Source organism: Gallus gallus, chromosome 10, assembly GCF_016699485.2.
Source record: "Gallus gallus isolate bGalGal1 chromosome 10, bGalGal1.mat.broiler.GRCg7b, whole genome shotgun sequence".
NCBI lineage: Eukaryota > Metazoa > Chordata > Aves > Galliformes > Phasianidae > Gallus > Gallus gallus.
This window is the reverse complement of record NC_052541.1, coordinates 2,357,350-2,384,841: the sequence shown is the minus strand read 5'-3', so window position 1 is coordinate 2,384,841 and position 27,492 is coordinate 2,357,350. Positions and strand designations below refer to the sequence as shown.

The following is a 27,492-nucleotide window of genomic DNA, read 5'->3' as shown; positions in this document are numbered from 1 at the left end:
TTGTTACTCCGATTCTTCAAAGCAAAATAAAAGCAAACGGTTCTGTTGAAGTTGTGAGAAGGGGGGTCTGGGTTGTCCCCAGGCTTATAGCAGCTCTGGGCTGTTCTCATCTGCGCCCTGGGAATGGAAGATGGAAGTGAGGAGGTGGTGTGTTTGTCTCAGTGATTCATTTGCCTGGGAATGGACTTGGCTGTGATTTGCTTCTTTGGAAGTCAAAGCTCTTAGAAAAGCCAGATGCCATTGAGAAACTTCTCACGCCTTTCTTCCCACTATGATTACCCATCTTTGTTCTCCTTGGAAAGATGTCCTTGCTCCAAAAGCATCCTCATTCTTCTCCCAAAGAAAGCTTTGCCATCCTTCTCCCAAAGGCATCCCCATCGCATCCTCCTCGGGGATGCAGATCCGGGGGCCAGGCAGAGAGCAGCACAGAGCATGGGAACTGGTGGCACCTCTGTGGTTTAGAAACTGGAAATAAAGGCTGAAGTGGTTTGAGGGCTTGGCCTCGAAACGAGGAAGGCAGAGGGGGCATGGGGAGGAACCAAAACCCGCCTGCAAAGGAACTATCGGAGCACAGAGGAGAAGCGAAAGCAGCTGTGATTACTGAAAGCCCACTGGGACGGATGCAGTGCTATCTCGGGCTCTTTCACTTCCCTGTCTGGTCGGCTCTTCTGGCCTTCAGCCTCTCTTTGTGCCCCCAAGATCTCCCAGGGATGGCCAAACCCTTGTCCTTTGAAAGCCTGGAGGGTTTTGGCACAAGGCATTGATTGCTTCTCCTTGCTGCTTTGCCTTGCTCACCTCGTCCTGCCAGGCCGGGGCCTCCACTTTGACTAATCCCAGAGGAAAAAAAGCAAGCTTGGGGCTCGCAGGGCAGGGAGCTCACAGACTGTGTGGGGTCAGGAGCACTGGAGCAACACCAGCCCCTAAAGGTGTTTAAATAGAAAGGTTGCACACCTGGAAGATTTATTTCATCTTTTAATTGCGTGTTTGTTGACACGGCTCAAGAGCTCTTGGTGAGTGTTTGCTTTGCTGGCTCCGTGGCTCCTGAGAAGCAGGACGTGCCAGGGCTGGATTTCAGGGGGGATGGAGTCCCCAAGAGCTGTGCTTTGGGGCTCCCCATTTCCTTGGCACCACCATCCCATGGTGACAGGTATATCCCACTCCACGCACCAGGTGGCCCAAGGCTTTGGGGCTGTCCCAGGTGGCCCCCATCTCTCTGTCCTTGCACAGGGCCATCCCAGCACAGCTGGGGGCCACGGGATCCATATCTGGGCTCAGCATCCCTGCTCGGAGCGGAGAAGGGAAGTGATGCTTCTGGTCCCTGAAGATAAGGAGCTGGGGACTGCAGATAGAGGTGCCCATCACTCCCAAAGTAAGCTGGCGGTGATAGCAGAAATGAGGAGGACAGATGATGGGTGTTCCCAAGGTTTTCCCCCAAACCTCCCAGCTCTGGGGAGATCTTGGGGCACTCAAGAGGAGCTGGTGGGTGCTGAGGACTTCTAACCATTGCTTTTTGGGGTCTCGGATGCGTCCATGTCTGCTGTGTGCAATCAGTCCCTTTCTCAGTCTTTTCTCTCTGGGAGCAATTGGAGATGGGGTTGGGTTGCTTCACTGAGGACCTTGTGAATCACTCCATTCTCCCCTCTTCCCTTCCCGCATTAATGACAGCCAACACCACGCCTGGGGCAATCTATTGATTTATCCTCTTCTCATCCCCAGGTGCTGGGCTTATGCTGCTCACACTGTTTTTAGCGGGGAGGAAGATGATGGGCTCCGAGCCATACCAAAGGCCAGCCACCATCTCATGGCCATCCAGTGACGGTGTCACCGAGTTCTGGCCCATAGGACCGAATGGTGGCTATGGGACATCCTATGCCTGACCCAGCCCCAGGGCACTCACTGACCTGCTTGGAGAAGGTGGAGGAGATGTTTGGAGAAGTTTGGGAGCGAGGAGGAGGTCAGACCGGCTGACCAGGAAGCCTCTGAGATGCCCTCAGGTGTGATGGGAGGGCTGAAGGCTATGGGGAATTTTACCCTCTTGCTGCAGGGTGTTGGGGAAAAAAATCTACCATCGGGAAGCTTCCTGGAGGAGCAGGGCAGAGCTTTGTGTCAAAACAAAACTAATTAAAATCTCAGTTGTTCCACGTGCATGGAGAGCTCTGGCACTGTGCTTGGATGGGCTGAGCTTCTGCCAAGGGGTGAGATGCATTGGGATGGGGCTGGATTTGGCCAGTGTGAGTGGAAGCAATGGTGGGATGGCCACTGTTGCACATGGGCAATAGAGTCTCATTTGCCATGATCATCATCACGGTCATCATGGAGGTCCGAGGTGGGCACCTAAGGTGGGAATACCTCCCGGAGAGCTGCTGGGACCATGTGCCAAACATGGATATTGTGCTGCAGATGGGAAAAGTGATGGGTTTTACTACAACAAAGAGTCCCAGGCCCTGGGCTGGGATTTACCTACGCTGATGAAAGGTCTGGAAAGCCCTGGACCTGCTGTGCTGTGCACTGGGCTTCCCGAAGTGGAGCAAATGAAGCCCAGCCCATTAATTACCTGCTCGGGGACAAAGGTCGTGGTTTTGGGCTGCCCCTCCTGCATGGAAACACCAACATGCAGATGAAGCAGCCTCGTGAGACAGCGGGACGTGTCACATCAAAGTTGGGTTTGCTTGCAATTCTCCAAGACAAGAAAACTGCCCAATCCTCTTTCCACCCCTTGACATCTGCCTCCAAAAGCAAATTTCTTGTGGGTTTGCTGGGGTTTTTTTCTTTTTCTTTTTTTCTTTTTTTTCTTTTTTTTTCTTTTTAATGGCTTTTATTCCATCCTCCCCCATAACTGTATTGATTTTTCCACCCGGCCCTGATCCTTCACCCACATCCATGTGCACTTGGGTGGTTTTGCCAGCATCTGGTCTGTCCCTGTCCCACTTGGCAGCGTGGTACCCAGCAGGAGCCCTGTTTTCCTTCAGGTGACTTCTGCCTTATCTCTCCAAGGCTTTTCAACTGATTTCTTACGTCAGAGGCACTTCTGGAGCTGCATTGCTGCTGTGCCCAGCAGCCTTCCACCCAGGAGATGGGTGCCTGTAGTTTGGGGTGTGAATCCCTTCCCTCTTTCCTAATTGTGAGAGAGCATGGGTTCCTGAACACTTCTGCCACGAGGCTCTCACCTTGAGGGCAGGGATTTATTGCATGGTGACCCGTGTCCCCAGAGCCCCACAGCGTGGCATGACCACAGCTATGGGATCCCACCATCACCTCCTCTCCAGCCATTCCTCCATCACATTTCCCAGTAGAAAAATGTGGGAGCCGGCAGGCGAGCCCCAAAGCCACCAAGGTGGTGACAGAGGGATGGAAGAGAAGAGCTCGGATCCCAAACCATGATGTTGGAACGGGTCCATCATCTCAAATATTGAACCTGAATCTGAAACACCGTGTTGGGCACTGCCAAGATGCCACATCACCACTGCTCATTTATTACTAATTTTCCCTTCCGGGCACTGAAAATTGCTGCGTGGGATGGAGATTTGGAGGTGATTGATGGGTTTCTGGTGCTCGCCAGGTTGCTGTTTTCTTTTTATGGGCATTCAACACCTGGGCTTGGGGAGCTGGTGCCCCATGAAAGGTGCTCCGGTTGGCTTTGTGCAGACAGCAGAGAGCGTACCGTGTTTAGGATAAAGAAATTCCTACCTTGGCTTTTTGGGATGAGGTGCATCTTTCTAGACAGGACAGAGGTGCAGAGACACGGGATTGGGATGTCCCACCCCAGCCTGATCCATTTCTGCAGGGCCAGAAAATGGCCATAAAGCCAAGGCCACGGAGCATCCTCACATTCTGGGAAGGGCACGTAGCTGTGGGTGCCACCAGGCTCAGCACCCAAGGTGTGCACTGATGCTGGGTGGAAGTCAGTGGGGTTTTCCACCTCATCCCTCCTCGGCTGGGAATTTTCCATGGAGCTTCATGACGTGGAAACACACCCAGGCATGGAAAAAGCCCAGGGGGAAAGAAAGAAGACAGGAAGCTACTTGGCCAAGAGGGCTTGGCAGGGTCCCAAGGTGAGGACTGGCGTTGGGTTCATACACAGCACCCACAGCACTGTACACGGGCTGGGATCCCAAACTTGTTCTTTTACCCTGTATTTAATGATAACCTGTTTAATACCCCCCATTTGATCTCCATCTTAAGAGGAACTGAGACAGAAGGGAGGGTAAGGTACTGGCTCCTGTGCAAAAGGGGGTGGAGTAGGATGGAAAAAGACATCAGGGATGGGTAGGAGTCCAGAGATGATAAATAAGGGATGGTTACTCCCTGCTATGCAAGATGTAGGGCAGGCAGCTCTCGGGTGGTTTCCTATATCCTCCCTCATTGGCTTTTCCTTCATGGAGGGATCGTGATTCTGGAACAGGGCTGCCCAAATTCTCCTTGCTATGGGAAAAAATAGCGTTGGGAAAACATCACCTAACGTAGTGATGTGTTGTGTCTCTTGGGGAATTACAACCTCTTGGCTGTTGCTGGGGGGGGGATATCTCATTATCTGCGGTTAATTATTGAGAGATAATGACTCCTGCATCTATAACGATGCTTTTCTGGGTCCTGTTTGCTTTCCTGGGGGAGGAAGTGTGAGTGCAAAGAGAGAAGCTCAGTGCCATGGGGTTCCTCATCCAGAGGTGTTCCCCACCAGCGGTGCCCCAAACCCTCCGACATCAGCCCTCCAGGACCTTCCCATCCCCAAAATAATGGGGCCCTGAGGGGCTTGTTGAGGGCACTGAGTCCTTGGGGAGGGGGAAGAGCTCCCTGGAGGGCAGCAGTCCTGCTCCTCGCCTTGCATGATGCAACCCCACCATCCTCCATGGGAAGTGTGCAGAGTGTGAATTAAGAGCAGCTGCATGGCTCTCTGGCTCCAATTAACCTGATAATTAGAGCTTCATCGAGGACACTGCTACCTCCAGGGGTGTCTCCGGGGGGAGATCTGCTAACAAGGCTATGAGCTCCAGGATGGGGTCACCGCCACCAGCGGGGTGGGATGGGATGGGATGGGATGGGATGGGAAGGACAGGGCCATCCTGGAGAGAGAGTTTGAAAGCCTGGGGTTTGTTTCAGTTTCAGGCAGGGCAGAAGTGGGAGAAATTGTCCCAAAATCTCCGGGAGGAACCAACACCCTCAAAGCATGGTCCTCTGCATCACCAGCCCAGCACCATTTGGCCATGTGCTGCATCACCAGGAGCATCAGAGCATCACCACCCAGACACCGTTTTCCTCCCACATCACCTGTCTTTACAATAGTAATAATAGGTATTTGCTAAAGAAAGAAAAAACCTGTTTGAAAAAGAAACACATGAGGGAAAATGAGCTATTTCAGGAGGGACATTATATGGAGAACAACGCGTTCAGGGATAGATCATCACAGAAAGAATACCCCCTGGAATGAGGGGAGCACCGGGAGCCTCTTGGCACACATCACACCATTTCAGTGTCTTTGAAGGAGGAAAATGGTCTTAGAGAGATTACGGGGGAAGAAAGACTGACTTAGCAGAACGAGAGCTGCTAAGAGATCTGGGGCTAATAATGAAAGGTTTGGGTAAGATTTAGTCGCATAGGTGCTCTTAAAGGTGTTTTCCGACCTTCCTGATCCCATGTTCTGTGACTCAGCAGGCAGAGGGTGCCCACCCCTTGCAATGAGCTGCTCCCGAGTGGAGTTCTCTCCCTTCCTTAAAACTTTCCCCATTGAACTGGGAGCCAAAAGGAGAATCGGGGCGAGGAAGGGCACAACGCTCAGCCGATGGGGATTATCTGTGCCGCCAACAGTCGACCTCCCTTCTGCCCAGAGTGCCAAAACCCACCACCGATGGCTTTTTTTTTTTTGTACGACCGAAACGATGAGCTCTGCTCTCCCGTTTCCCGAAAGCTGGCCGAGTTCCATCGCAGCTCCTATGAATGAAAGTACGGCCCGGAGCTCAGAGCCCAACACCCGGCCGTGAGCCTTCGGCCGCCGGCATCCCCGACAGGGCTCAGGCAGCGGGGCTGGCAGAGCCCCGACGCGCTCAGCGCACGTGTGGCGGGACCGTCCCCTCCTCCCCCCTCCTCCGGCCGCCCCACTGCCACCTCCTCCTCCTCCTCCTCCTCCTCCTCCTCCCACTTCCTCCGCACAATGCGAGCAGCAGAGCGGGGCAGCAGCACAGTGCCGAGCCCCCCCGGCCGCCCCCTCCCCGGCGCGGCCCCGTAAGATGCTCCGGGGGAGGCGGCTCCGCCAGGTGAGTGCGGGACAGCGCTCGGCACTTCGGCTCCGAACCCCTTCTCCCCCTCGGTTGCTGCGGGGCAGCTCTTGGTTATGAGATCCGGGCTCGGGTTGCAGGCTTTTACCCATTTATGGCCGGTGTAGAGCATGCGGTTGCTGCACGGGGCTGGTAGGCTTGCGTTTCATCTCTTGCCTCTGTAAAACGCTGCTTCGGTGACCCCAGGTGCAGCCTTTTGCCATCCGTGCGCAACGCCGTCGGGAGCGAGGTCTTAAAGAGCGGCGAAGTGAAACTCCCGGTGGGTTCCACCGGCAGACGGGCTCCGCTTAAGACCCAGAGCCGACGGCCGTGCCCGCACCCGGCGGGGATATCGCGGAGGTGACCTCCTCGGCAGCACCCGAGCGCCCCGCGCCGTGTCACCGTCGCCACCCGTGGGGACAGCGGGGCGGGACACGTGGCCGCAGCGGAGCCGGAGGGCTCCCACGTCCCCTTCGCTGTAGGGTGAAACCGAGGTGGCGGTGGGGTCACCGTCCCTGGAGGGGTTCGGAGCCGTGGAGATGCGGCACTGAGGGCTGTGGTGGGGTTGGGTTGGATGATCTTAGCGGCCTTTTCCAACCTTCACAGCTGTATGATGTTTGCCCGATGCTGGGATTTAGGGCTGGATTTGGGGCTGGGGGGGGGGGACGCGAGTGCCCTACGTGGAATGGTTGCACAATGGGTTTGTTGTTTTTTTCTTTCCGTAGATGAGTGCATTTCAGGGAAAGGGGAAAAGGAAGCGCAGAAATTGGGTGAGTCACAATATTTGAGTGCAGCGTCCATCCCAAACACCGGCGCTGCGGGGAAAAGGGGGAAGCCCCGTCCCTTTGCTGCACGTGGAGGTGGCACCTTCGCCTCTGTCTTCTGCTGGCCGTGCCTCGGCATGCAGCCTCCTGCTCTGCAGGGCTCCCGTTGCCTTGCTGCGTTTCTCCTCCTCCCCAAAGCTTCTCGACCCGAATGTCCCCACGGAGGGACCTGCAGCAGCGCTAAGGGACGTGAGGGGGGAAACACCTTCCCTCCCCAACCCCATCCATAGGTCCAAGCCCCTTGCACAGCAAAGCCACCGAGCTTGGGTCCCCTTATCTAGCCCAGCAAGCCTGCCTGCTATCGGAGCCATTTCCCCTTCTGCGGACAGGGCTTTTATCTTATCTCCACGCTCTCTTCCTCCATTTCCTTCTCTGTTTCTCTGCTGATTCTTGCCACAAAAAGAAAAAAAAAAGTAATAAGAGAGGGTGGAGGAGAGGTGAGATCCCACCACTCTGAGCCCATCCGTGGGCCTGGAGGTTGCCGGGGGGGGGGGGGGGGGGTCCAAGTGGAGCTGGCCCATGCATGGGGGATGGCAGGGATGGTGTTTGGGTGGTGCTCTTGGGTGCGTGGAGGGATGCTCGAGGCGTCCCGCTGGGATGCCCAGGAGGTCCCGGGGGATGTCTGCTGATCGTCCTGGGTGCGTGGAGGGACGCGTGGAGGGACGCATGGAGGGATGCTCAAAGCGTGTCGGTGGGATGCCCGGGAGGTGCTGGAGGTGCCGGGGTGATGATGAGGAAGGCCGGGCAGCGATGCAGTGATCTGCCAGCTCCACCTGCTGGCACGCAGCGCCTGGTGCTGCGGGTCCCACCCCGAACCACAAGACGCCAAAAGGGTCGAAATAACTTCAGGAAAGAGGGAGGTGGGTGCACCCTGCTGCGTCTGACCCGTTTTCTCCCTTTTCCCCACGCAGGAAGGCCAGCTGACCTCTCCCACTGCACACCTGGCTGGAGTATAGATGGCCTCAAAACGTCACTCAGAGCCTCTGAATGCCGTCCTTTTCCACAAGCTACCTCGGCTGGAGGCCGAGCCTGACCCGGGCATCCCCTCCATGCTCTGCAAACCCAACCCCGCACCCACAGCCGGCCCCGAAACCCACCTCGGCTACAAGGGCTCCTACTTCTCCTGCCCACAGGTGGAGGGACAGCTCCTGCACTGCCTGCTCCGTCAGCCCCACAGCCCCACGGGCAGGCCGGGTGCTGAGCAGGGCAAAAATCACCCCATGTGGGACCCCCTGGTGGCACAGGACAAGTGGCCCAGCCACCAGGGCCACCCCTTTCCACTGAAGAAGCCACCAGCCGTCCCCAAGCCCGTGTACGCAGCCCCGCTTTGCTTCTCACCGCTGAGCTCCCAGGGAGGTGATACCCTGCAGAGGGGGCCGGGGGCTGTCTCTGCTGTGCCCCCACCCTCCCCTGTCACCCTCTCCCATTATTACACTGCCTTTGAGAAATACCGTGGCCCCCCTGCTGTGCATGACCAGGGGAAGGCACCCGAAATCCCCACCTGCATCCCAGACCCCTGGATGAAGGCGCACCGGGAGCATCCCTCTGCTTCCTACCCACAGCCCCCCTACCCGCAGCCCCCGGGCTCCTTCTCCTACAAAGCTTTCGGCTTCATGGTGAATGGGAAATCTCCCCCTTTTCCCAGCACTTACCTTAAGCCCTCAGCCCCCCGGAGCCACTATCCCAGCCCCTCAGATGGCTTCGTGTCCAGGCTGGATGCACCGGGCACGTTGCCCTCGCTGAAAGCAATGGGGCCACCGAGGGATCCTGAGCCTCCACCTCTGCCTCCAGCCAGGTACCTGCATCCAAATCCCGGATTCGCCTTCAGCCCCATGGATGCTGCGTTATTCGCGGAGCATCACAGCGATGGGCGAATGGCACCGCTGGAAGCCCACGGAGGGAGGGTGGTGACGAGGCACGGCAGCGCCTTCCACCCCATCCACGCCCCACAGAAGACACCTGATGGGCTGCTGGGGCCGTTTCCCAAGGGAGAAGCTGGCTACAGTCTGGATAAGGCTATGACGGCCAACCCTGTCCCCTGCCAGCAGCAGGTGGCCAAAGGTGGGGTTGGGGATGCCACCAAGGAGCATTTCACCCCTCGTGGGGCCATCTGTCCCCAGGAGAGGCTGAGGGACCGATGGAGCGGTGATGTGTCCCCCCCTTCCCCACCGATGCCAGTGATCAACAAGGTCTTCAGCCTGGCCCCTTACCGGGAGTACCTGGAGGGGACCGAAGGCTCCACTGATGTCCCCAAGGAGCACCCACGGGGGGACACACCACCCCAAACTGCAAGCAGTGGTCAGGAGCCTGCTGGCATCAAGGTGACCTCCAGCTCGCTGCGTGGTGAAGGGGAAAGCTGTCACCAAAAGATCCCCGAGGGTCCCAAGGCAAAGCCCGTGTCCCCAAAGCCACCAGCAGGATGTCACCCAGGGCTTCAGGACAGCGGTGGGGAACCAACCCCTGGTGACGTGGCACTGGACTTGAGCTTGAAGAAGAGCCTGGTGACAACGGGGAGCACCCAAACGGAGGGGATGTTGGACTCAGGGGAGAAAGAGGGGCCACTGGGCCGGGTGGAGGTGGGTGAGGACACCAACGTGCCACCACAGCTGGTGGAGGCGGGTGGGGACACCAAACCCCAGGTGCCACCCAACCGAGTTGAGGTGGGTGAGGACACCAAAGCCCAGGTGCCAGCGCAGCTGGTGGAGGTCAGCTCCAAGGACAGGAGCCACTTCCAGAGCTCAGCTGCCTTCATGTTCAAGAAATACAAGATCCTGAAGTCCTGGGGATCCCCCTGCGCCCCCCAGCCCAGCTCCCTGCCGCACGCGTGGCAGCGGTCCCCCAGCACCTCCGTCCCACAGGAGCCTTGCCACAACCCGAAGCCTGTGGACATGGCACCAGTGCTGCCCCAAGCCCCAGTGCCCACCCCCTGCCACATCCCTGCCCAGCCATGCGTAGCCAACCAGGGTTTCTCTGCCTTGCACACATCCCTGTGCCGCATCATCTCATGCTCGGTGTCCGCGTCCTCCCCGGAGCTGCTGCGGGACTGGCTGAGGAGGACAGAGCCGGGAGAAGCGCTGGCAGAGACACCCACATCCCCTCCTAAAACCAAAAACGGCTCCAAACTCCCTGAGCCTAAGAAGCCCCTGAAAGGCAAGGAGATCTGGCTGGCGTTCCGGAACGCAGCCGCGCTCCTCAGCAAGCTTCTGGCTCAGCTGGAGGCTTTCACCTTCACCCGCAAGTGCCCCTTTCCGTCCGTGCTGCGGGCGGGTGCCATCTTCATCCCCATCCACGTGGTGAAGGAGAAACTCTTCCCCGAGCTCCCCGGGGCCTCTGTGGACCAGGTGCTGCAGAAGCACAAGGTGGAGCTGCGGCCCACCACGCTCTCCGAAGAGAAGCTTCTGAGGGAGCTGGAGCTCAAGGGCTGCACCTCGCGCATGCTGAAGCTCCTGGCTCTCAAACAGCTCCCCGAGATCTACCCAGACCTGCTGAACCTCCTGTGGCACCACTCCATCCAGCAGCAGCTCGGTAGGTAGCAGCGTGATCCCCATCCCTCCCCCATGCGGCTTGGAGAAGGACATCCCGCTAAAACCCAAGGGTTCCCTACTAAAACCCAAGGATGCCCTACTACAACCCAAGAATTTCCCTTTAAACCCAAGGATTCCCCATTAAAACCCAACGTTTCCCTACTAAAACCCAAGGATTTCCCATTAAAACCCAAGGTTTCCCCAGCAAAACCCAGGTATTTCTCGTTAAAACTCAAGGGTTCCCCAATAAAACCCAAGGTTTCCCCAGCAAAACCCAGGTATTTCTCGTTAAAACTCAAGGGTTCCCCACTAAAACCCAACATTTCCCTATTAAAACCCAAGGGTTCCCGACTAAAACCCAAGATTTCCCTATTAAAACCCAAGGATTCCCCATTAAAACCACAAATACTGTCACTAAGACCTAAAGATGCCTCACTAAAACCCAAGGATGCCCCCAGCAAAAGCCAAGGGACGCCTCCACTCAAAACCTCAAGGATTCCTTACTAAAACCCCAAAGATGCCCCTACTGAAACCCAAGCAATCCACCACCAAAAACCAAGGATGTCCCCAACAAAACCTCAAGGATTCCACACCAAAATCCCAAGGATGCCCCTACTAAACCCAAGGATGCCCCACCAAAAGCATCCTGCATGGGGACTCGGTTGTGACAAAGTCCCCTTCCCCATTGCTCCCCGTTAACTTTCCAAGTGCTTGACCACCACATTTCCCCAGGCTGGCCTCCACGTGGCACAGACCCTACAAAATACAGCCCCAAAACCTCTCCTGAGAAACCCCAAAGCTTCTCCCAAGAAAACCCAGCTCCTTCCTCCGGGCAGGCTCTCAGGAATGGGACAGTCCCACCCTACCCTCGTGTCCCTATTGCTGCAACCGGAGGCATCACCGACAACTTTGTGTCTTACAGGGTCCGGGTCGGAGGTTGGCCAGTAGAGGTGAGTTCTTTCTTTGTGCATTTATTGGACACTTTTACGTATTTATACCCATATTATGCTCAGCGTGGCCTGGGGTGGGGATTTGTGCATGGCAGGACAACACGAACGACCCCAGTCCTATGCAACCTGCTGCCTTCCCCATTGTGGGTTCGTTGTCCTTCAGTTTCATTTTCTCTCTTCAGTGCTAATTTATACTTTCCTTTTTTATTCAGGAATATGACCTCGTCCATTGACTGCGCTGAACCACAACACAGGGAGCGATGGCGTCGGGGCGAGAGCTTCAGCCCCAGCTGGGAAGGGGCTGCAAAGAAGATCTGAAGGACAGTTGATAGCAAAAACACCCCCAAATGCTGCGGGCACCCATGGAACGTGCCCAGGACAGACAGACTGCCTTTCCCCCACCTCACGGTGTAGAACCTTACAGCTCCGTGCTCAGGTGCTGCGAGCAGACGAGGAACAAGCTCAGATGAGGGTTATGTTGTTGTTATTTTTTCACTACAGGAGTATTTATTTTAAGCTAAGAATATGGAGTAAAAGGAAAAACAAAACAAAAAACCCCATACCCATGATTTTTCTTAGCCAAATAGGGCCTCTCCCAGCACAGGGAGGCTGCTGCTGTAAAGGAGTTTGGAAAGCAGTGTTTGTTGATAAGCCTGTAACGTGGTTTTGTATACCAGTAGACCTATGCATAAAGTCCCAGGGAAAGAAGTTATGTTGCCTTATTTAATGTTTTGTAAGACTGTGAGTCTCCAGAAGCACCTCACCTCATTAAAGGGCTCATTTTCCAACACCGTGCTTCAGTCTCAGCTCATTGACTACAACAGACCCTCCTTAGGAACGGAACCACTTCAGCAGCCCTCAGAATGGCCTTGATTTGATAGGGACTGGATCCAAAGGCTTTAATACGTTGCTCACCTGGGGAGGTGTTGATGGGCTAATGGGGGCCAGCTGGAGCCAAGGGCAACTGAAATGGGATAAAAGCAGAGGGCTTGGGTAGGTGGTGTGGTGCTTTCTCTTCTTGCCTCATCAGGTGGGTTGGGGTTGGGGTTGGGGTTGGGGTTGGGGTTGGGGTTGGGGTTGGGGTTGGGGTTGGGGTTGGGGTTGGGGTTGGGGTTGGGGTTGGGGTTGGGGTTGGGGTTGGGGTTGGGGTTGGGGTTGGGGTTGGGGTTGGGGTTGGGGTTGGGGTTGGGGTTGGGGTTGGGGTTGGGGTTGGGGTTTATATGGGAAGCTGGTAGGATCTCACTAAGGTTCTTCTTGCTCCTCTTTGCAGCTGTGCTGTCTCTATGGGCTCTCCAGAGCCGAGCTGCAGGGTGGTACCACCAGGCCCTGCAGGTGCCCCATCCTGGTGGTGCAGAAGGATGTTTTGTGGCTATGGGGATGCACTGCCAGCTCTGTGCCCTGCTTCTGGTGGGCTGAGGTGTAGGGCTGTCCTGGTGCTGGCTGTTTGTCTGTCTGTTACCGCTCTGCCCCACATCCTGGGCTCATTGGTGGCCTTGTCCCCTGGTGCCTCATACAAGAGGGGCAGCCTGGTGGCACTACATGGGGGCCTGCTTGGCCAATCTAGGAGGGCCCAGATGGGTGCTGAGGGCACCATGGGGTGCTTCCGTGGTGAAGAGGATTTGTACAATAGGACAGATGCTGAGAGCCTGGCAACTCCAACTGAAGCCATGAAACCAGAGCTGGGTGCCAATGGTGTGACTGCATCCAACTCACCCACACCCAGCAGCTTCTCCCACGTCCAGAGTGAAGCTCTTGATGTTGCAGCCCCAACAAGGAGCCAAGGACTGGAGCAAACTTCCCAACTGGAGTCCCTCTCAGAGTCATCCCCCATACTGCCATCAGCAGAGACATCCAGCTGGGATGCAACCCATCCTGGCACTGTGTGGATGCCTGCTGTCACACCTGGAGGAGCAGAATCTGCTCTGGTGGTCGGCACTGTCGGGGCTGAGGATCTGGGAAATGGATCTGGGCTCACAGCCATCATCTCATCGTCACCTCCTAGTGCTGTATCTCATGGTGTCAGCCACCTACATGTGCTGGCTCCATCTCTTCCTACAGAGGAGCTCGGGGGCTCTGCTGTTGCCTTGGAGGAATCTACTGATCCATCCCCTGCACACCAGGCTGGCCCATCACTCACCGAAGCCCCTCCTGTCCCCATTTGGATGTGGTTCCCCAGCATCACGGGTCCTACTGAGGCTGGGGAGAGCTTGACGTCCGCTGCTACCACCCCAGAGCCTGCAGCCACTGAAGCCCTGTGCCAGCATGGAGCAGCTGTGGGGGCTTCCTGGTGTCCAGAAGCAGCAGATGTGACCCAGGGCTCCTCAGTGGGGTTGACCACACAGATGCCTTCTCCAGCAGCAACTCCAGAGCATACTCTGGGCTCTGTGCATCCTCCCAGCTCCAAGCCTCCTGCTGCAGGGCTTTATACCAGTTCTCCATCCCCAACCTACCTGCCAGATACCATTGCCACTGCTCATGCCCCAAGCTCTCGGACCCTAATTACATCACTGCTCACATCTGCTGCTCATCTCAAGTCCAGCCCTTCTCCTGCCACCTCCCAGCACCCCTCTGCAGACAGAGATGATGTCTCCACAGCCACCAGCTGGGTGGCAGCTGGAGAAGCCTTCACTCCAGAACAACTTGTGACAACTGTGGGCAATGCTGGATCCATGGGGACAAAGAGCCCTGTGCACACCCTGCCCTTGAGCTTCAGGCTCTTGGGTATTGCCTTCACTGAAGATCTGAGCAAAAAGTCTTCAAGGAGCTACAAGGAGCTGGAGAAAGAAGTGAGGATGATGGTGAGTGTGGGCTGAGCCCTCTGAAGCTGGCTTCTGGGCTTGCTGAGGGGTGATGGGCAAAGCATGATACAGGAGCCTCTCACCACCAGCTGCTTCTCTATTCCAGCTGCACCAGATGCTGTCTACCTATGATACCTTCCTCCAAGCAAATATCCTTGGGTTTATGTGAGTAGGGTTGATTAGGGTTGATGGGATGGGAGCCTATGGATTGGCTGTGCAGACCCAAACCTGGGGACCTTTCTTTTCACCCTCAGGAATGGCTCAGTGCTGGTGCAAGCACAGGCTGTGTTCCAGGGGGAGGCTCCCAGCAGCTCCCACATCATCCGCACGCTGGTGGCAGGGGCGAGCTGGGGGCATGATGCCTTCAGCTGGTGGCTGGAGCCCCATTCCATCAGTTCCAATGGTAAGCAGAGCAGCTGTCACTCAGTGTCTTCCCTGTGTATTGACAGAACCCCAAACCCCCGTGGTAGGGGTCCCAGGCTTCCCCCTAACCTCCCCATCTGACCCTATCCTTGACCTGCCCATGGGAGGCTGCACAGCTTGAGCCTTCCCACCACTCTGGTACTGGTTTTGGTATGAGATCAGGGCTTGATGCATCTCCCAAGGAAGACATGGGTGTGAATGGCCTTCTCAACTCTTCTAGGCTTCAACTTGGAGAGCCTGGACCCTGAGAAGCTGTCCATCTCCTTCATGGTGCTGGGTGGGATGGAGCCTGCAGAGAGGCTGGTTGGTGAGGTACGGTGGGCCTGGGTGGTTCCCCCATGCCAAATGGGTTGGGAGCAGAGTGATGGCTTCTCACCTGGAGCCTGTCAAAAGGTGAATGCATCTCCATAGCTCTACGCTGAGGCTGAGGGTGAGCTCATCTCCTCCTGCAGGTGATGCGGTCTCTCAGTGCCCTCTACCCTGTGAGGAACATCACTGTTGGCCAGCTCAGGTATGCAAGACAGCTGCCCAAATCTGTCTTCCTCTGTGACCATTACGGCCACGATCAGCTCAGCAGGACAGAGGATAGGCCTTGCTTAGAGCTTTTCTCCTCACAGAAAAGTCAATGGGGACCTGGAGATGGCTGGGGACGTCTACCTGGACACCACCACCCACGCCAACATCACTGCAGTCCTGCAGGCGCTGACTGCTCTTGCCACATGCTCTGTGGACCTGAGCTCGCTCTCGGTGCAGGGTGAGGATGCTGTTCCCATGGCTGTCAGTGCTGGTGGCTGTTCCTGCTCACCCAGCTTCCCTCCTGCCTCCCCAGGGACCAGGCTGCAGCTGCAGGTTTACCCACTCTCCTTCCTGGTCACCAACCGGCGTTTCAGCAAGGAGCTGCTGAATCCACTCACTGCTGAGCACCAGGAGCTCAGGAGGGCTCTCAGAGATGTGGTAGGTGGGGAAGCAGTGGGGTCCTCCTCAGTGCTGGAAGAAGGGCTCTGCTTTGGTTTGTCCCCACAAACCCCAAGGAGGTTATCGCCTCCTTGACTGGGGTTGTACAGGTGGGACGTCTTCTTCCTGTTTTGGGGCTGGAGAGTGATGGGGTGCTGAGCAAAACCTTTCTCCTAGGTGGCAAAAGCCCTGAGGGACAACGAGAGCTTCCTGCAAGTGGTGATAAGGGGATTCCTGTGAGTGAAAGGGCTGGTGAAAAGGCTACAAGCCTGGGGAGGTCTTGTAGGCATCCTTTCCAAACCCTGGGATGCCCTTTGCATCCCAAGCAGCAGATGCAAACTTACCGCCCTCACTGAGTTGGGAGCTGTGGGGACTCATTAGGACCAGCCCGTGCTGGAGCTCACCCCAACCTTCTCCACAGGCCTGGCTCCCTGCTGTGCCATGGAGATGTGGTGTTCCAGCCCCCTGCTCCCAGCAGCCTGGAGGTCCTGGAGGCTCTTGTTCTCACAGTTGGGCCAGACAGGGCTTTGGCTGACTCAGACTTCCAGGTGGATCCATACTCCATTTCCGTAGGAGGTGAGTGAGCTTCCTTTGGGGGTGTGGGAACAGCAGACCCAAATCAAGAGTGCTAACAGCTCTGTTCCACCCCCAGAGGACACCCTGGAGCCCCCTCCTGCCCCCGGCTTTCCTGAGTATGGCGTGGCCATCGTAGTTGTGTGTGGCCTCATCATCATCACCATTCCCATCATCCTGCTGGTGGTAAGGGTGATGCCTGTCTTCTGTGTGGGATGAGGTCCTGCTGGGCTCAGAGGTGGTGGCTGCAAGGGCTGTGGTGCTGAGCTTGGATAAAAGAGGGACTTGAGGGATTTCTGGAGGTAACACTGCAGTCCTCTTCTTCCCCCCCAGTGCCTGAGGACCAAGAGGTTTGGCTGGAGTGATGTGGCCGTCCTGTGGGACAGGAGAGACCCTGAAGCAGGGACACAGACCCTTGAAATGGAGAACCAGGGGTTCTGGGCAGCCTCTGACGAAGTAAGTGGCTTTCATGGGGATGAATGGTCCATGGGTTGGTTTCTTAGAACTGCGGCCTGGGAGCTCTGTAGGTCACTTCATTGGGTCTCAGTGGCACAGGCAGATCCTGCATGATCCCAGGGTCTGGTGGGGGTTTGGGCTTCCTGAGCCCCCTCTGTGGCTGCTGGAAGAGGATGGGGATCCTGCTGAGAGTCCTGGAACTCACAGCTGCTTCTCCCCTTTGTGCCTTCAGGTCACTGAGGAGACTCACGAGTGCTGGCAAAGGGAATCTGTGGCCTGTTGAGAGGACGTGCAGCTGCTGGGGCTGAGGCAGAACCAGAGTCTGCTGGGGGAGAGATGCTGAGAAGCTGTCTCAGCCTCTGGCTTCGGATGCCAGATGTTCTCTGAGAATAGTGTAAGGAATGACTAATTTGTATGTTAAACTTTAATAAACTGTTTATAAGCTATCGCAGCGAGGTCTGATCTTGCTGTGGGGGGGGGGGGGTGTTGAGCCTTCTGCCCTGTGCTGGGCTCCTGTTGTTGTAGTATCACCCCTCCTTTGGCTCCCACAGCTCTGCTGGGCAGCTGCGAGCTGCCCCACTGCCCTGAGCTTCACCACCAGCTCTCTGTTTGCAGTTGCTACCTGTTTTCGTATCTTGGGTCTGTGAATTCAGCTTGTACTTCGTGCTGCCAGCTCCTGCCTTGGTCTTACCACCGATAACTGGGGTGTCACACCCCCTCTCCCCGCCACGTGCTGGCATTCACCCCACACCCCGATTCCCATCCCCTTCCCCGGGAGCCCTACAGCCCGTCCTACCTGGAGCTGGCCACGCCCCCTTCTCTCCGCTGCCCAATCACGTCTCACTGCACCGCCGCCCGACCAATCCTCGCTCCCGAGCTGTCAACGTAGACCCGCCCCCCGGGGTGGGCGGGAGGTGAAGAGCGCATGCGCAGCCGTGCGGGGTCGGAGGTAGGGCTCTAAGCGCGGGAACAAACCCGACCTGAATGAGGACTGAGGGCTGGAGCGCAGGTGTGGCGGGCGGCGCGTTCGCGGTGGGCGTGGCCTAAGTGGGCGTGGCCACTCAGGCCACGCCCCTCCCTAGCTGCCCGCCGGCGCCACCTGGTGCTGAACCCGCGTAAAATGGAACAGAAAAAGCCCCAAACAACGTGTTTTAATGGGTTTCGTTGTTGTTTGTCGGGTTTTTTTTTGTTGTTTTTTTATTTTTATTTTTTTACAGCTCGTGGAAAATAATGATTTCAATAATAAACTAGGCGTCCTGTTGTCCTGAGGGCTGTGCACAGAGCCCACGTTTCTGGGGAAGCGCCTCCAACTTTGCTGTCTTCATCCCCCTGGGAGGCGGTGTGGGGTGTGTGGCATTGTTTGAAACCCCCAAAATACAGGAAGGTTTAAACTACCAAGCTCCCTCTTGCTAAACATGCGGTCTGCCAGCGCGGTAGCAAACCTTCCATTATTCCAGCCAAAGCTTATCATCAGCTTCCATCAGAAAACAGTAAAACAACGCAGGTTAAAGAAAAGTTAAGTATAAAAATATTTCAAACAGTCATTCTTGCTTCTCTCTGGATAATGTGAAGCAGTCAGGGGTGGTGTTTTGAGGTGGTTTTGGGCTCGTGGTGGGGCACTGGAGGATCCTGGGCAGCCCCGCTCAGCTCAAGACCTGCAAGAAGCAATAGAAAAATTTGGGGCTGATAAGCCTGATCTTAAAGCTGGAGGGATTAGTTTGATAAAATCTGCATTGCAACTTTTGTTTTTCTCCAAAATAAAGAGAAAACAGAAAAAATGCCATGTAACAACAAGCAGGAGCGATACAAGCACAGCACCAGCCCCCACCCTTGGCCAACTCCGACCCACGGTGATTAAAAGAATCAACTCCTCTATCCCATCTTCTCTACCCCCATAAGGATAACTCAGACCAGCAGACAGACAACTCCTTACTGGGAGATCTTGCAGTTTGTCGTGGCGACGTAGCGGCCAGTGTAGTGGATGTTGCACCGCACCACGTTGTTGGTGAAGTCTGACTCCAAGACGATGTATTTGGGGTTCACTTGGACCTAAATGGGGAAAAAGCCCATGTAAGAATGAACGAATGGTAAAGAAGACCCTCCCAGAAATGAGACCCTAAGTCAATACCCACTAAAGCCCCTCCCTCACCTTTAGGACGTAATTCCCCGGCTGCACATCTGTGATATCAATCCACTGGCAGTCAATGTCGGCGTTGTAGGTGTCGTAGCACCCGGGGCTCAAGCCCTGTGGGAAGGGAAAGGGGTTTGGGGCCCGGCCCTCAGCATCTCTGCAAGCCCTGCTGCATCCCCAGCCACGTGTCCCCGTCCCACCTGGGTGTGGGAGGTGCAGGCGTAGCGCTTCAGGTTGCCGAAATCACAGGTGGTGTCCTCCAGGCAGAAGCTGGCCTTGTGACCCTCGGCCACCTTCCTTCCCGTGGTGGCATCCAGCAGGTCGTAGTGGCTGAACTCATCCATGCTGTGGTAGTGCCTGCAGGTGGGAGGGAGTGGGGTGACCGTGCCCCTGCCAGTCATGCAGTCCCCTCCACAAATAGGTGTTTTGGGGCTGCGAGTGGCTCTGCAACAACCCCACGTCTGTGCCAGCACCAAGTGGTGACGTTAGTCAGAGAGGTTTGGTGGCTCCTGGAGCAGAGGCAGAGCAAGCAGACCCCCACAAAGACCCTGGAGCAGCAGAAATGAAGCGAGCCAGAAAACGGAGGGAAAATGCTGTTAGTGAAGCAGAGAAGATGCAGAACGGAGCAGCAGACAGACGCACAGGGGGCAGGCAGTGGGGACACGTTGGGTGTCCTCAACTCACTGGTGACAGCTGTGCCACTCCCAGCTGTGCCGGGGGCGGCTGGGCAGGAAGTCGGCCGTGCCCTGGTTCTTCACCCGCTGCGGGAACCGCAGCAGCACCCGCACGTCGTAGTCTGTGGCTTCGGGGGTGTAGGCGGTGCTGGGGAAAGTGGAAGTTGGAGATGGTCCCTTTTCCTTTCCCTATCCTCTTCTCCTCCCTTCCCTTTTTCCCTCCCTTCCCTTTCCTTCATTCACCTCCTTTATGCCTTCATCCTTCGTTCTGTACACTCCATGCTCCATTTTTCATTCTTCTCCACCTCTATCTTTGTTCGTTCATCCTTTTCTTTCATCCTTTCTTTATCCTCCATCCTCCTCCTTCATCCTCCATCCCTCTGTCCTTCATCTTCCCCCTTCATCCTCCACCCTCCCTTCATCTTTCATCCTCCATCTTTCTCTTTCATCCTTCGCCCTCCATCCCTCATCCTCCTCCTTCATTCTCCATTCTCCTTCATCCTTCATCCTTCGCTTTCATCCTTCACCCTCCACCCTACCCCCCCACATTTCCAGCCAAGCCCCCCCATCCTCCCATCACTACCCTTGGCAGGAGCACCAGAGAAGGATCCTCCTCCCCTCTGTGCCCTGGACACTGTGACACCCAGCACCCCTGAGACATTTGGCTCCATGTGATGCCCACCCCATGCCCTACCTGGCCAGGCACTTCTCCTCGGCGGCGCAGCGCAGTGAATACAGGTGAGCTCGCTGCACATAGGTGGATGCTTGCACGTAGTTGGGGTCGGGCACCAGATCAGGGAGACCTGCAGGAGGGACACACAGCCTTGTGGTTTGCAAGCAGACAGACAGACAGATGGACAGACAGATTCAGCAGTGGTGGTGCCTTCAATTTCCAAAACTGTTACAGAGGGAAGCAGGAGCAAGAGCATCATGTCAAGCCAGTCCTTCATCACAAAAACACCCTTCAACACCTCCAGGTCCCAACAGCTCCTCCTGGACCACCAGCATGCTGACCCCGAAAGTTCCTTTGGATATGGCCATCAGGGGGATGCAGTACAAGGATAGGTGGGGGTGCACCCTCCAGGTGCTCCATGCCTCAGTTTCTCTCATTGTAATCCTCTGCAAAGCAAAGCCCTGTGCTGTGCTCTGACATCCAGTGCTCGGCCTCTCTTTTCTGTGAGCTGGCTAGCTCATCCTCATCCTCTTCCTTAACTTCACCTCCATCCTCATCCCCATTCCCACCCTAGTTCTCATCTTCATCTCCATACCCATCCTCATCATTCTCATCCCCAACCCCATCCTCATCCCCACTGCCACCCTTATCTGCATCTCCACTCCTGTCTCTATCTCCATCCCCATTCTCATCTTCATCATTCTCATCCCCAACCCCATCCTCATCATTCTCATCACCAATCCCATCCTCATCCCCACTGCCACCCTCATCTGCACCATTCTTGTCCCTATCCTCATTCCCACCTCCACCTCCATCTCCATCCTCTTCCTATCCCCATTCCCACCTTCATCCCCATTCTCATCCTCATCATCCTCATCCCCATCCCCATCCCCGTTCCCATCCTGATCTACATCATTCTCATTCCTAAACCCCATCCCATCTCCATCCTCATTCCCATCTCCATTCCATTCCTCACCCTCATTGTTCTCAACCCCATCCCCATCCCCATTCCCATCCTGATCTACATCATTCTCATTCCTAAACCCCATCCCATCTCCATCCCCATTCCCATCTCCATTCCATTCCTCACCCTCATTGTTCTCAACCCCATCCCCATCCCCATTCCCATCCTGATCTACATCATTCTCATTCCTAAACCCCATCCCATCTCCATCCCCATTTCCATCTCCATTCCATTCCTCACCCTCATTGTTCTCAACCCCATCCTCATCCCCATTCCCATTCTCACCCTCATCGTCCCCATCCCCACCCCATAAGCCAGTCCAGCTCCTCCCTTTGCACCAAGCCCATCCAGCACGTTGTATTTTTTCCCTCCCATTTCACCCCCCCTTTATTTTCCACTTTTCTCCATGGGCAAAAAGAACAATGCCTTCTTGTTTCCCAGCCTGGCTTCCCTCGAGGGATCACGTCACTCGATTGGAGCTCGTTTCCTGCCCTGCTGCTTGGTCATCACTGCTGATGTAATGCCCAGGGGGGGTCTGTGGGGCGAGGGGGAGGCAGGAGGGCTGAAGGGAGCTTTACCCTTGCAGAATTTAACGAAGTAATAGCACAGCAGAGCCCAAATGAGACTCTGTGGGGTGGCTGAGCTGCGTTTCAGGACTGAGCATCCACGGTTGCTGCCTGCCCCCATCGTGAGATGCTGGGAGAGGGACGTTTGTTCTGATTCACGGCATAACTCTTCCTCTGCGCTGTTGTTTATAATAACTTCTTGGATGCTCAGCAGAGAAACCTGACTCCTTTCCCAGAGAGGATTTCCCCCCCCAGAAGCCATGCCGGCCCCGCTGTTATTGTAGGGTCACCATCCCAGACCGTTTGCGGGCACCGAACACCCCGAGCAGCCCAGCCAGATCTTCCTTTGTGCTGACTATGCTCTTTTCCACCTCCTGCGAGCCCGGACCTGGCAGCCCCCAGCTCCTGCCTCCAAAAAGGGACAACCACAGCAAGAAAATGTTTGTTTTTCCTCTCCTCCCCTTTGCCTCTCCGCCTGCCCAGGGAGCTGCCAGAGAAGATTTCCTTCTCATGCACCGTGAAAATTAGAATAATACCAAGCCAGGCCTGCTCCCCGCCGTGCTGTTTGTGCAGGTGTGCGGGGCTTAGCTGAGAAAACCCACTTTTATGAGCCCGAATGTAGGGAGCGGGGCTGGCTCCTTCCCCCAGCACCCCCTGCAAGGGAGAATCGTGGGACGGTTGGGTTGGAAGAGACCTTCAAGCCCCCACGGCTCCAACCCCTGCCGTGGGCTGGGGGTCCCACCAGCTGGGGCTGCCCATGGCCCCATGCACAGCCTTGGGCACCTCCAGGGATGGGGCACCTCCACCACTTGGAGAAAGCAGGACCCAACCTGGTAAAAGACGCAGGAATCCCATATCCATCCCAACCGTTCCCACCTCGGTTTGTCCATCTGCAGAACGGGAGCAGCTCCGTGGAGCATCACCAGGCAAAGGGTTTGGGGCCACAGGTTTCATTGTAAGCAATAGGAAGTGGGGAGGAACGTGCCGGGCCCAGCAGTTGCTAAGTGACCCACGTATAAACACAGCGATCCAGGGAAAATAAAGCTAATGGGAGCCATGTGGAGGCAGGAGGAGCCCGGCACCCCCACCCCACGCATCCCAACCTGAGCATCCTCAGCTGGGAGCTCCCATCCAAGCCAAAAACCAACCTGCGGACCTCAAGGGCAGAAAGCAAAGAGGCGCTGCCAAAGAAAGGGAAAGAAAAATCATCCGAAAGTGGGATTTTTCCCTCTTTTCTGTCTGCGAAGACGGCCAGACGTCTTGGCCAACTTCGGCTTCATAGGAGCTGACTCACTGCTCTGCAGCATCCAGCTTCGCCCAAAGAGACGCCCGCTCTGCGCTCGCGATCCCGAACGCATCTCGCAGGTAGCAAAGCCACAGCCTGAAGGAAAGGGCAAACAGCAAGCACGCACAGACATCTGCCTACGTATGCAGAGGAGAGAACTGGGAGGAAGAAAGGAGGAGGAGGGCAGGGTTGGTTTTAGTGTAGGAAGTTCACGTGCTCAGCATTGCAAGCGGACAAGAATACAGGCAGACACCGCTCGCCTTCGCCCTCAGAGCGGGGCCAGAAGGAGATGAGGTCAAACCCATAAAATCAGCCCTTTGTTCAGCACTGCTCCAACCAAACGTGGTCCCGGAGGGACCGTGGAGCCTCGCGTGCCCTCGCAGGGTGGAATTTTCCACAGCCTCCTGGCACAGCCTCGCTCTTCCCAGCGCCGGAGGAAGCGGCTCCAGGTATGGGGTCGGGATAACGGACCCAACGTGCCGGCTCGGAGGGATGTGAGCTTCCTGCTGCGTCCATCCAGGACGCTGGTTGGGATGGGGTGAGGCCGCCCTCAGCCCCACGGATCCACCTGGATAAAGGCAGGGCCATGGGATCGCCCCGCTCGCCCCCAGGTGGCCCAGCCAGCAGCAAATGCCGAGCATTCCTCACGGAGCCAGGCAGGATTAGGGGTGTTTGAGCAGATTAGGAGCATAATTAACTCTTGGTTCCGCTCCCAAAAGTTGGGAGCAATTAAGGGAGGGTGGCTCCACAGGTGATGGGTGACCCTGAGCCTTGGGGACGTGTGACAGTCCCTGCGTCAGGTCCTGGCTTCCTGCCTGGAGGCTCCGCTGATCCCAATTGCTTCTTTCTATTTACGACCTGAACGTTGCCACCCCAAACCCTTTCCCACACATCTCCTGCGGGGCTGCACAGACCTCTCACTGACCCAGGCTGGCCACTCACACCGTGTTTACTTGTTTGCACGCAATGGGGCTGGGACGAAGCACGGCTTCTCCAAGGAGGATCCCTCTGAGATTGGCTTTTCCCAGAAACCAGGGCCGGGCTGGATGTTATGGGGTCAGCTGAGTCAGAGGCTCCAGCTGAGGAGGGTTTCCCATGGGACAGGCAAGAAGCAGATCCCCCAGGCTGCCGCTCCTCACGTTTCAGCACAGAGCAGAACGCTCTCGGCACGGCTCAGCCAAAAGCCACAGGATTTCATCAGTATTGGGGTCAGTAGGGCGCGTAGCTGCGGTGTCTCTGCTGGGACTTTTGCTGCACGTCTCCCTCGAGGGCTGGGGCTGATGCAGCACACGTCCACCCCACGGGTGTAGGGTGAGCAGGGACACGGCACGCAGCCGCCCCGTGAGCACAGCGTGTCCCCGTCCCATAGCGCACATCTACACTACAGCCACAGGAGGACTCGGGGCAAGGCACAAAACCACCCCACAAACACAGGAGGACCTGGGACATGGCACAGAGCCACCCCACAAGCACAGCGTGTCCCCATCCCTCGGTACACATCTAAGCCACAACTGCAGGAGGAAACGAAACACTGCACGGACCCACTCCATGGTCACAGGAGGACCTGGGATGCAGCATAAACCCACCCATGGGTGCAGGAGGACCTGGGACACAGCACAGATCCCCTCCATGGACGCAGCAGGATCTGGCCATGGCACAGATCAACCCCATGGACACAGCAGGAACTGAGACATAGCATCGACCCACTCCATGGACACAGTAGGAACTGGGTCATGGCACAGACCAACCCCATGGACACAGTAGGACATGGAACATGGCACAGACCAACCCCACGGACACAGTAGGACATGGAACATGGCACAGACCAACCCCATGGACACTGTAGGACATGGAACATGGCACAGACCAACCCCATGGACACTGTAGGACATGGAACATGGCACAGACCAACCCCATGGACACTGTAGGACATGGAACATGGCACAGACCAACCCCATGGACACTGTAGGACATGGAACATGGCACAGACCAACCCCATGGACACTGTAGGACATGGAACATGGCATCAACCTACTCCATGGACACAGTAAGACCTGGGTCATGGCACAGACCAACCCCATGGACCTGGGACAAGGAAAAGAACCACTTCATAGATGCAATAGGATCTGGGACATGGCATCAACCCACTCCACGGATGAAGCAAGAGCTGGGTCATGTCAAAGACCAACCCCATGGACACAGTAGGAACTGGAACATGGCACAGACCAACCCCATGGATGCAGAAGGACCTGGGACATTGCACTGACCCACTTCATGGACACAGTAGGAACTGAGACATGGCATCAACCCACTCCATAGACAAAGTAGGATCTGGGACATGGCATCAACCCAGTCCATGGACACAGAAGGAACTGGAACATGGCACAGACCAACCCCATGGACTCAGGAGGACCTGGGATATCGCACTGACCCACTCCATGGACACAGTAGAAACTGGGACATGGCACAGACCAACCCCATGAACACATAAGGACACAGAACATGGCACAGACCAACCCCATGGACACAGCAGGACCTGGGACACGGCATCAACCCACTCCATAGACGAAGTAGGATCTGGGACATGGCATCAACCCAGTCCATGGACACAGCAGGAACTGGAACATGGCACAGACCAACCCCATGGACACAGCAGGACGTGCGACACAGAATCAATCCACTCCATGGACACAGTAGGAACTGGGACATGGCACCAACCCACTCCATGGACACAGCAAGCCCTGGATCATGGCACAGGCCAACCCCACGGACGCAGCAGGACCTGGGACAAGGCACAGACCTACTCTACGCCCGGCCACACCGGGATACGCACCTCTCCACCCTTCCCCACCCAACGCATCCTTCCCATACCACGCAGGCTCTCCAACAGCCCTCACCCACCGCGCCACGACATCACCACCGCCAGCCTTCGGTGCGAAGACCCCGGAGCTGCTATTCCAAGCGCCAGGAGCGCCCTGAGCCCCACGGAGCCCCCCACAGCCCCACAACTCACCCCGTCCTCCGTGGCTGGGTCTGTAGACGCTGCCCACGCTGAGCCGCGCCTGACCGTCAGGGACGGCCTGCGGCACCTCGGGGCTCCTGGCGGGCACGAAGACGTCGGGGCGCACCGCCCCGTAGGGTTCCAACGCCCGGAACGGCGGCTGAGCCTCGTAGGGTTGGTATTGGTTCCCGTAGGCCGTCCCGCTCGCCGGCTGGGACCCGACGGGAGGCTGGAGGTTATCGTTGCTGATGACCGCGCCGTGCTCCGGGACCGCCCCGGCGTCGTGGTACAGGCTGTGCGAGTAGCGGCGGTCCAGGCCGTCCTGCGGGGCGGCGTAGGGCCGCTCGGGGTAGAAGCCCTGCGCTCTGTACGGGCTCTGCTCCTCCCCGTAGTCCTCGTAGCGGCCGCGGGGCTGGAAGGGGTACAGCGCTCCGGCCCCCGCCGCCGCCACCGCCACCCCGCCGCCGCCGCCGCCGCCGCCGCGGTAGTACGTGTAGGCTTCGTCGTAAGCCCGCGGGGCCGCCTCGTGCTGCTCGAAGGGCGGCTGCGGGTAGGCGGCGTGCCCCGCGGCCGCGTAGGCGAAGGACGAGGCCGCCGCCGAGGCCGCCGAGGAGGACGACGGCTGCCGCGGCCGCCCCGCCGCCCTCGCCCGCTGCGCCGCCCCGGCCCCGCCGCCGTCACCCAGCGGCCCGTCCCGCCAGTTGTCCGGCACCTGCCCGAAGCCGAACGGGTGCCGCGTGTGGCCGCGCACCGTCTCCGAGGCGCTGCGGACCGGGGCCGCTTGCCGCCGCACCCCGCCCCGGCCCAGCACCAGGCGGGCTCCCCCCGGCCGCTCGGGGCCCGGCGGCACGTACTCGGCGCCGCTGTTGAGCAGGCTGTACACCCGCCCGTTGTTCTCCCACTGGATCAGCTGCCGCCACGGCTCCCCGCCGCCGCCCGCCGCCTCCTGCCCGGCCGCCAGCAGGCACACGGCGCAGCTCAGCGCCGCCCATAGCCCCCAAGCCCCGCGGAGCCCCATCGCCGCCCCGCTAGCGGCCCCCGGCCCCCGGCCCGCCGCCTCTGCCCATCCCCGGCGCGGTTCGGCTGGGCTCGGCGCCGCTCGGCACGGCTCGGCTCGGCTCGGCGCCGCTCGGTTCGGCTCAGGCTCGGCTCGGCTCGGCTCGGCGCGGCGGCGGGATGTGGGGGGCGACGCCGGGCCCTAAGCGCCTCCTCCGCCCCCGCCCCGCAGGCAGCGGGAGGACGGATCGGGGCGGGGGGGGTCCGAGTGTCCCTATCCCAGATCCCGCCCCGACACCTCCCCGCGCCTCGGGACCTCCCCCGGCAGCCCTCCCCCCATTCCTCTTCCCCCCCCCCCCCGCCCCCCCCAAAGTCTCCCTTCCCAAATTCCTCCTCCCAAATACCCCCGCAACTGTCCCACCTCCCAGCTATCCCCCCCTCCCCCCCCCCGC

The 27,492-nt window shown here is 57.5% G+C and overlaps 3 protein-coding genes across 7 annotated transcripts; 2 read left to right on the top strand and 1 right to left on the bottom strand.

The window, feature by feature from the left end:
- Window positions 1-6,140: 6,140 nt before the first annotated feature.
- C15orf39 (chromosome 15 open reading frame 39) lies at window positions 6,141-12,336 on the top strand. 2 transcript variants are annotated; one of them, XM_004943666.5, is made up of 5 exons: window positions 6,141-6,248; window positions 6,974-7,018; window positions 7,984-10,597; window positions 11,519-11,546; window positions 11,759-12,336. In XM_004943666.5, exons 3-4 carry the CDS (start codon window positions 8,029-8,031, stop codon window positions 11,542-11,544), a joined length of 2,595 nt encoding a protein of 864 aa, XP_004943723.2. In that variant the 5' UTR covers window positions 6,141-6,248; window positions 6,974-7,018; window positions 7,984-8,028; the 3' UTR covers window positions 11,545-11,546; window positions 11,759-12,336. The 2 variants fall into 2 exon arrangements, with proteins under 2 accessions (XP_004943723.2, XP_046755049.1); XM_046899093.1 differs by having other exon boundaries at window positions 11,433-11,546.
- Window positions 12,337-12,545: 209 nt separating this feature from the next.
- Window positions 12,546-17,198, top strand: MUC1 (mucin 1, cell surface associated). The gene is made up of 13 exons (XM_015279046.4): window positions 12,546-12,576; window positions 12,817-14,344; window positions 14,451-14,509; window positions 14,599-14,747; window positions 14,988-15,079; window positions 15,220-15,278; window positions 15,385-15,521; window positions 15,597-15,721; window positions 15,899-15,957; window positions 16,143-16,297; window positions 16,374-16,480; window positions 16,628-16,750; window positions 16,983-17,198. The coding sequence occupies exons 2-13, from the start codon at window positions 12,830-12,832 to the stop codon at window positions 17,031-17,033; spliced, it is 2,631 nt and encodes an 876-aa protein (XP_015134532.3). The 5' UTR covers window positions 12,546-12,576; window positions 12,817-12,829; the 3' UTR covers window positions 17,034-17,198.
- Window positions 17,199-17,899: 701 nt separating this feature from the next.
- On the bottom strand, window positions 17,900-27,254 carry LOXL1 (lysyl oxidase like 1). 4 transcript variants are annotated; one of them, XM_046899159.1, is made up of 8 exons: window positions 26,057-27,254; window positions 22,907-22,939; window positions 20,250-20,358; window positions 19,566-19,703; window positions 19,082-19,238; window positions 18,900-18,995; window positions 18,684-18,799; window positions 17,900-18,405 (listed from the first exon to the last, which is right to left on the bottom strand). In XM_046899159.1, the coding sequence occupies exons 1-8, from the start codon at window positions 27,060-27,062 to the stop codon at window positions 18,399-18,401; spliced, it is 1,662 nt and encodes a 553-aa protein (XP_046755115.1). In that variant the 5' UTR covers window positions 27,063-27,254; the 3' UTR covers window positions 17,900-18,398. The 4 variants fall into 4 exon arrangements, with proteins under 4 accessions (XP_046755115.1, XP_046755116.1, XP_424060.7 ...); XM_046899160.1 differs by lacking the exon at window positions 26,057-27,254 and adding an exon at window positions 23,053-25,880; XM_424060.8 differs by lacking the exon at window positions 22,907-22,939.
- Between the last annotated feature and the right edge of the window lie 238 nt (window positions 27,255-27,492).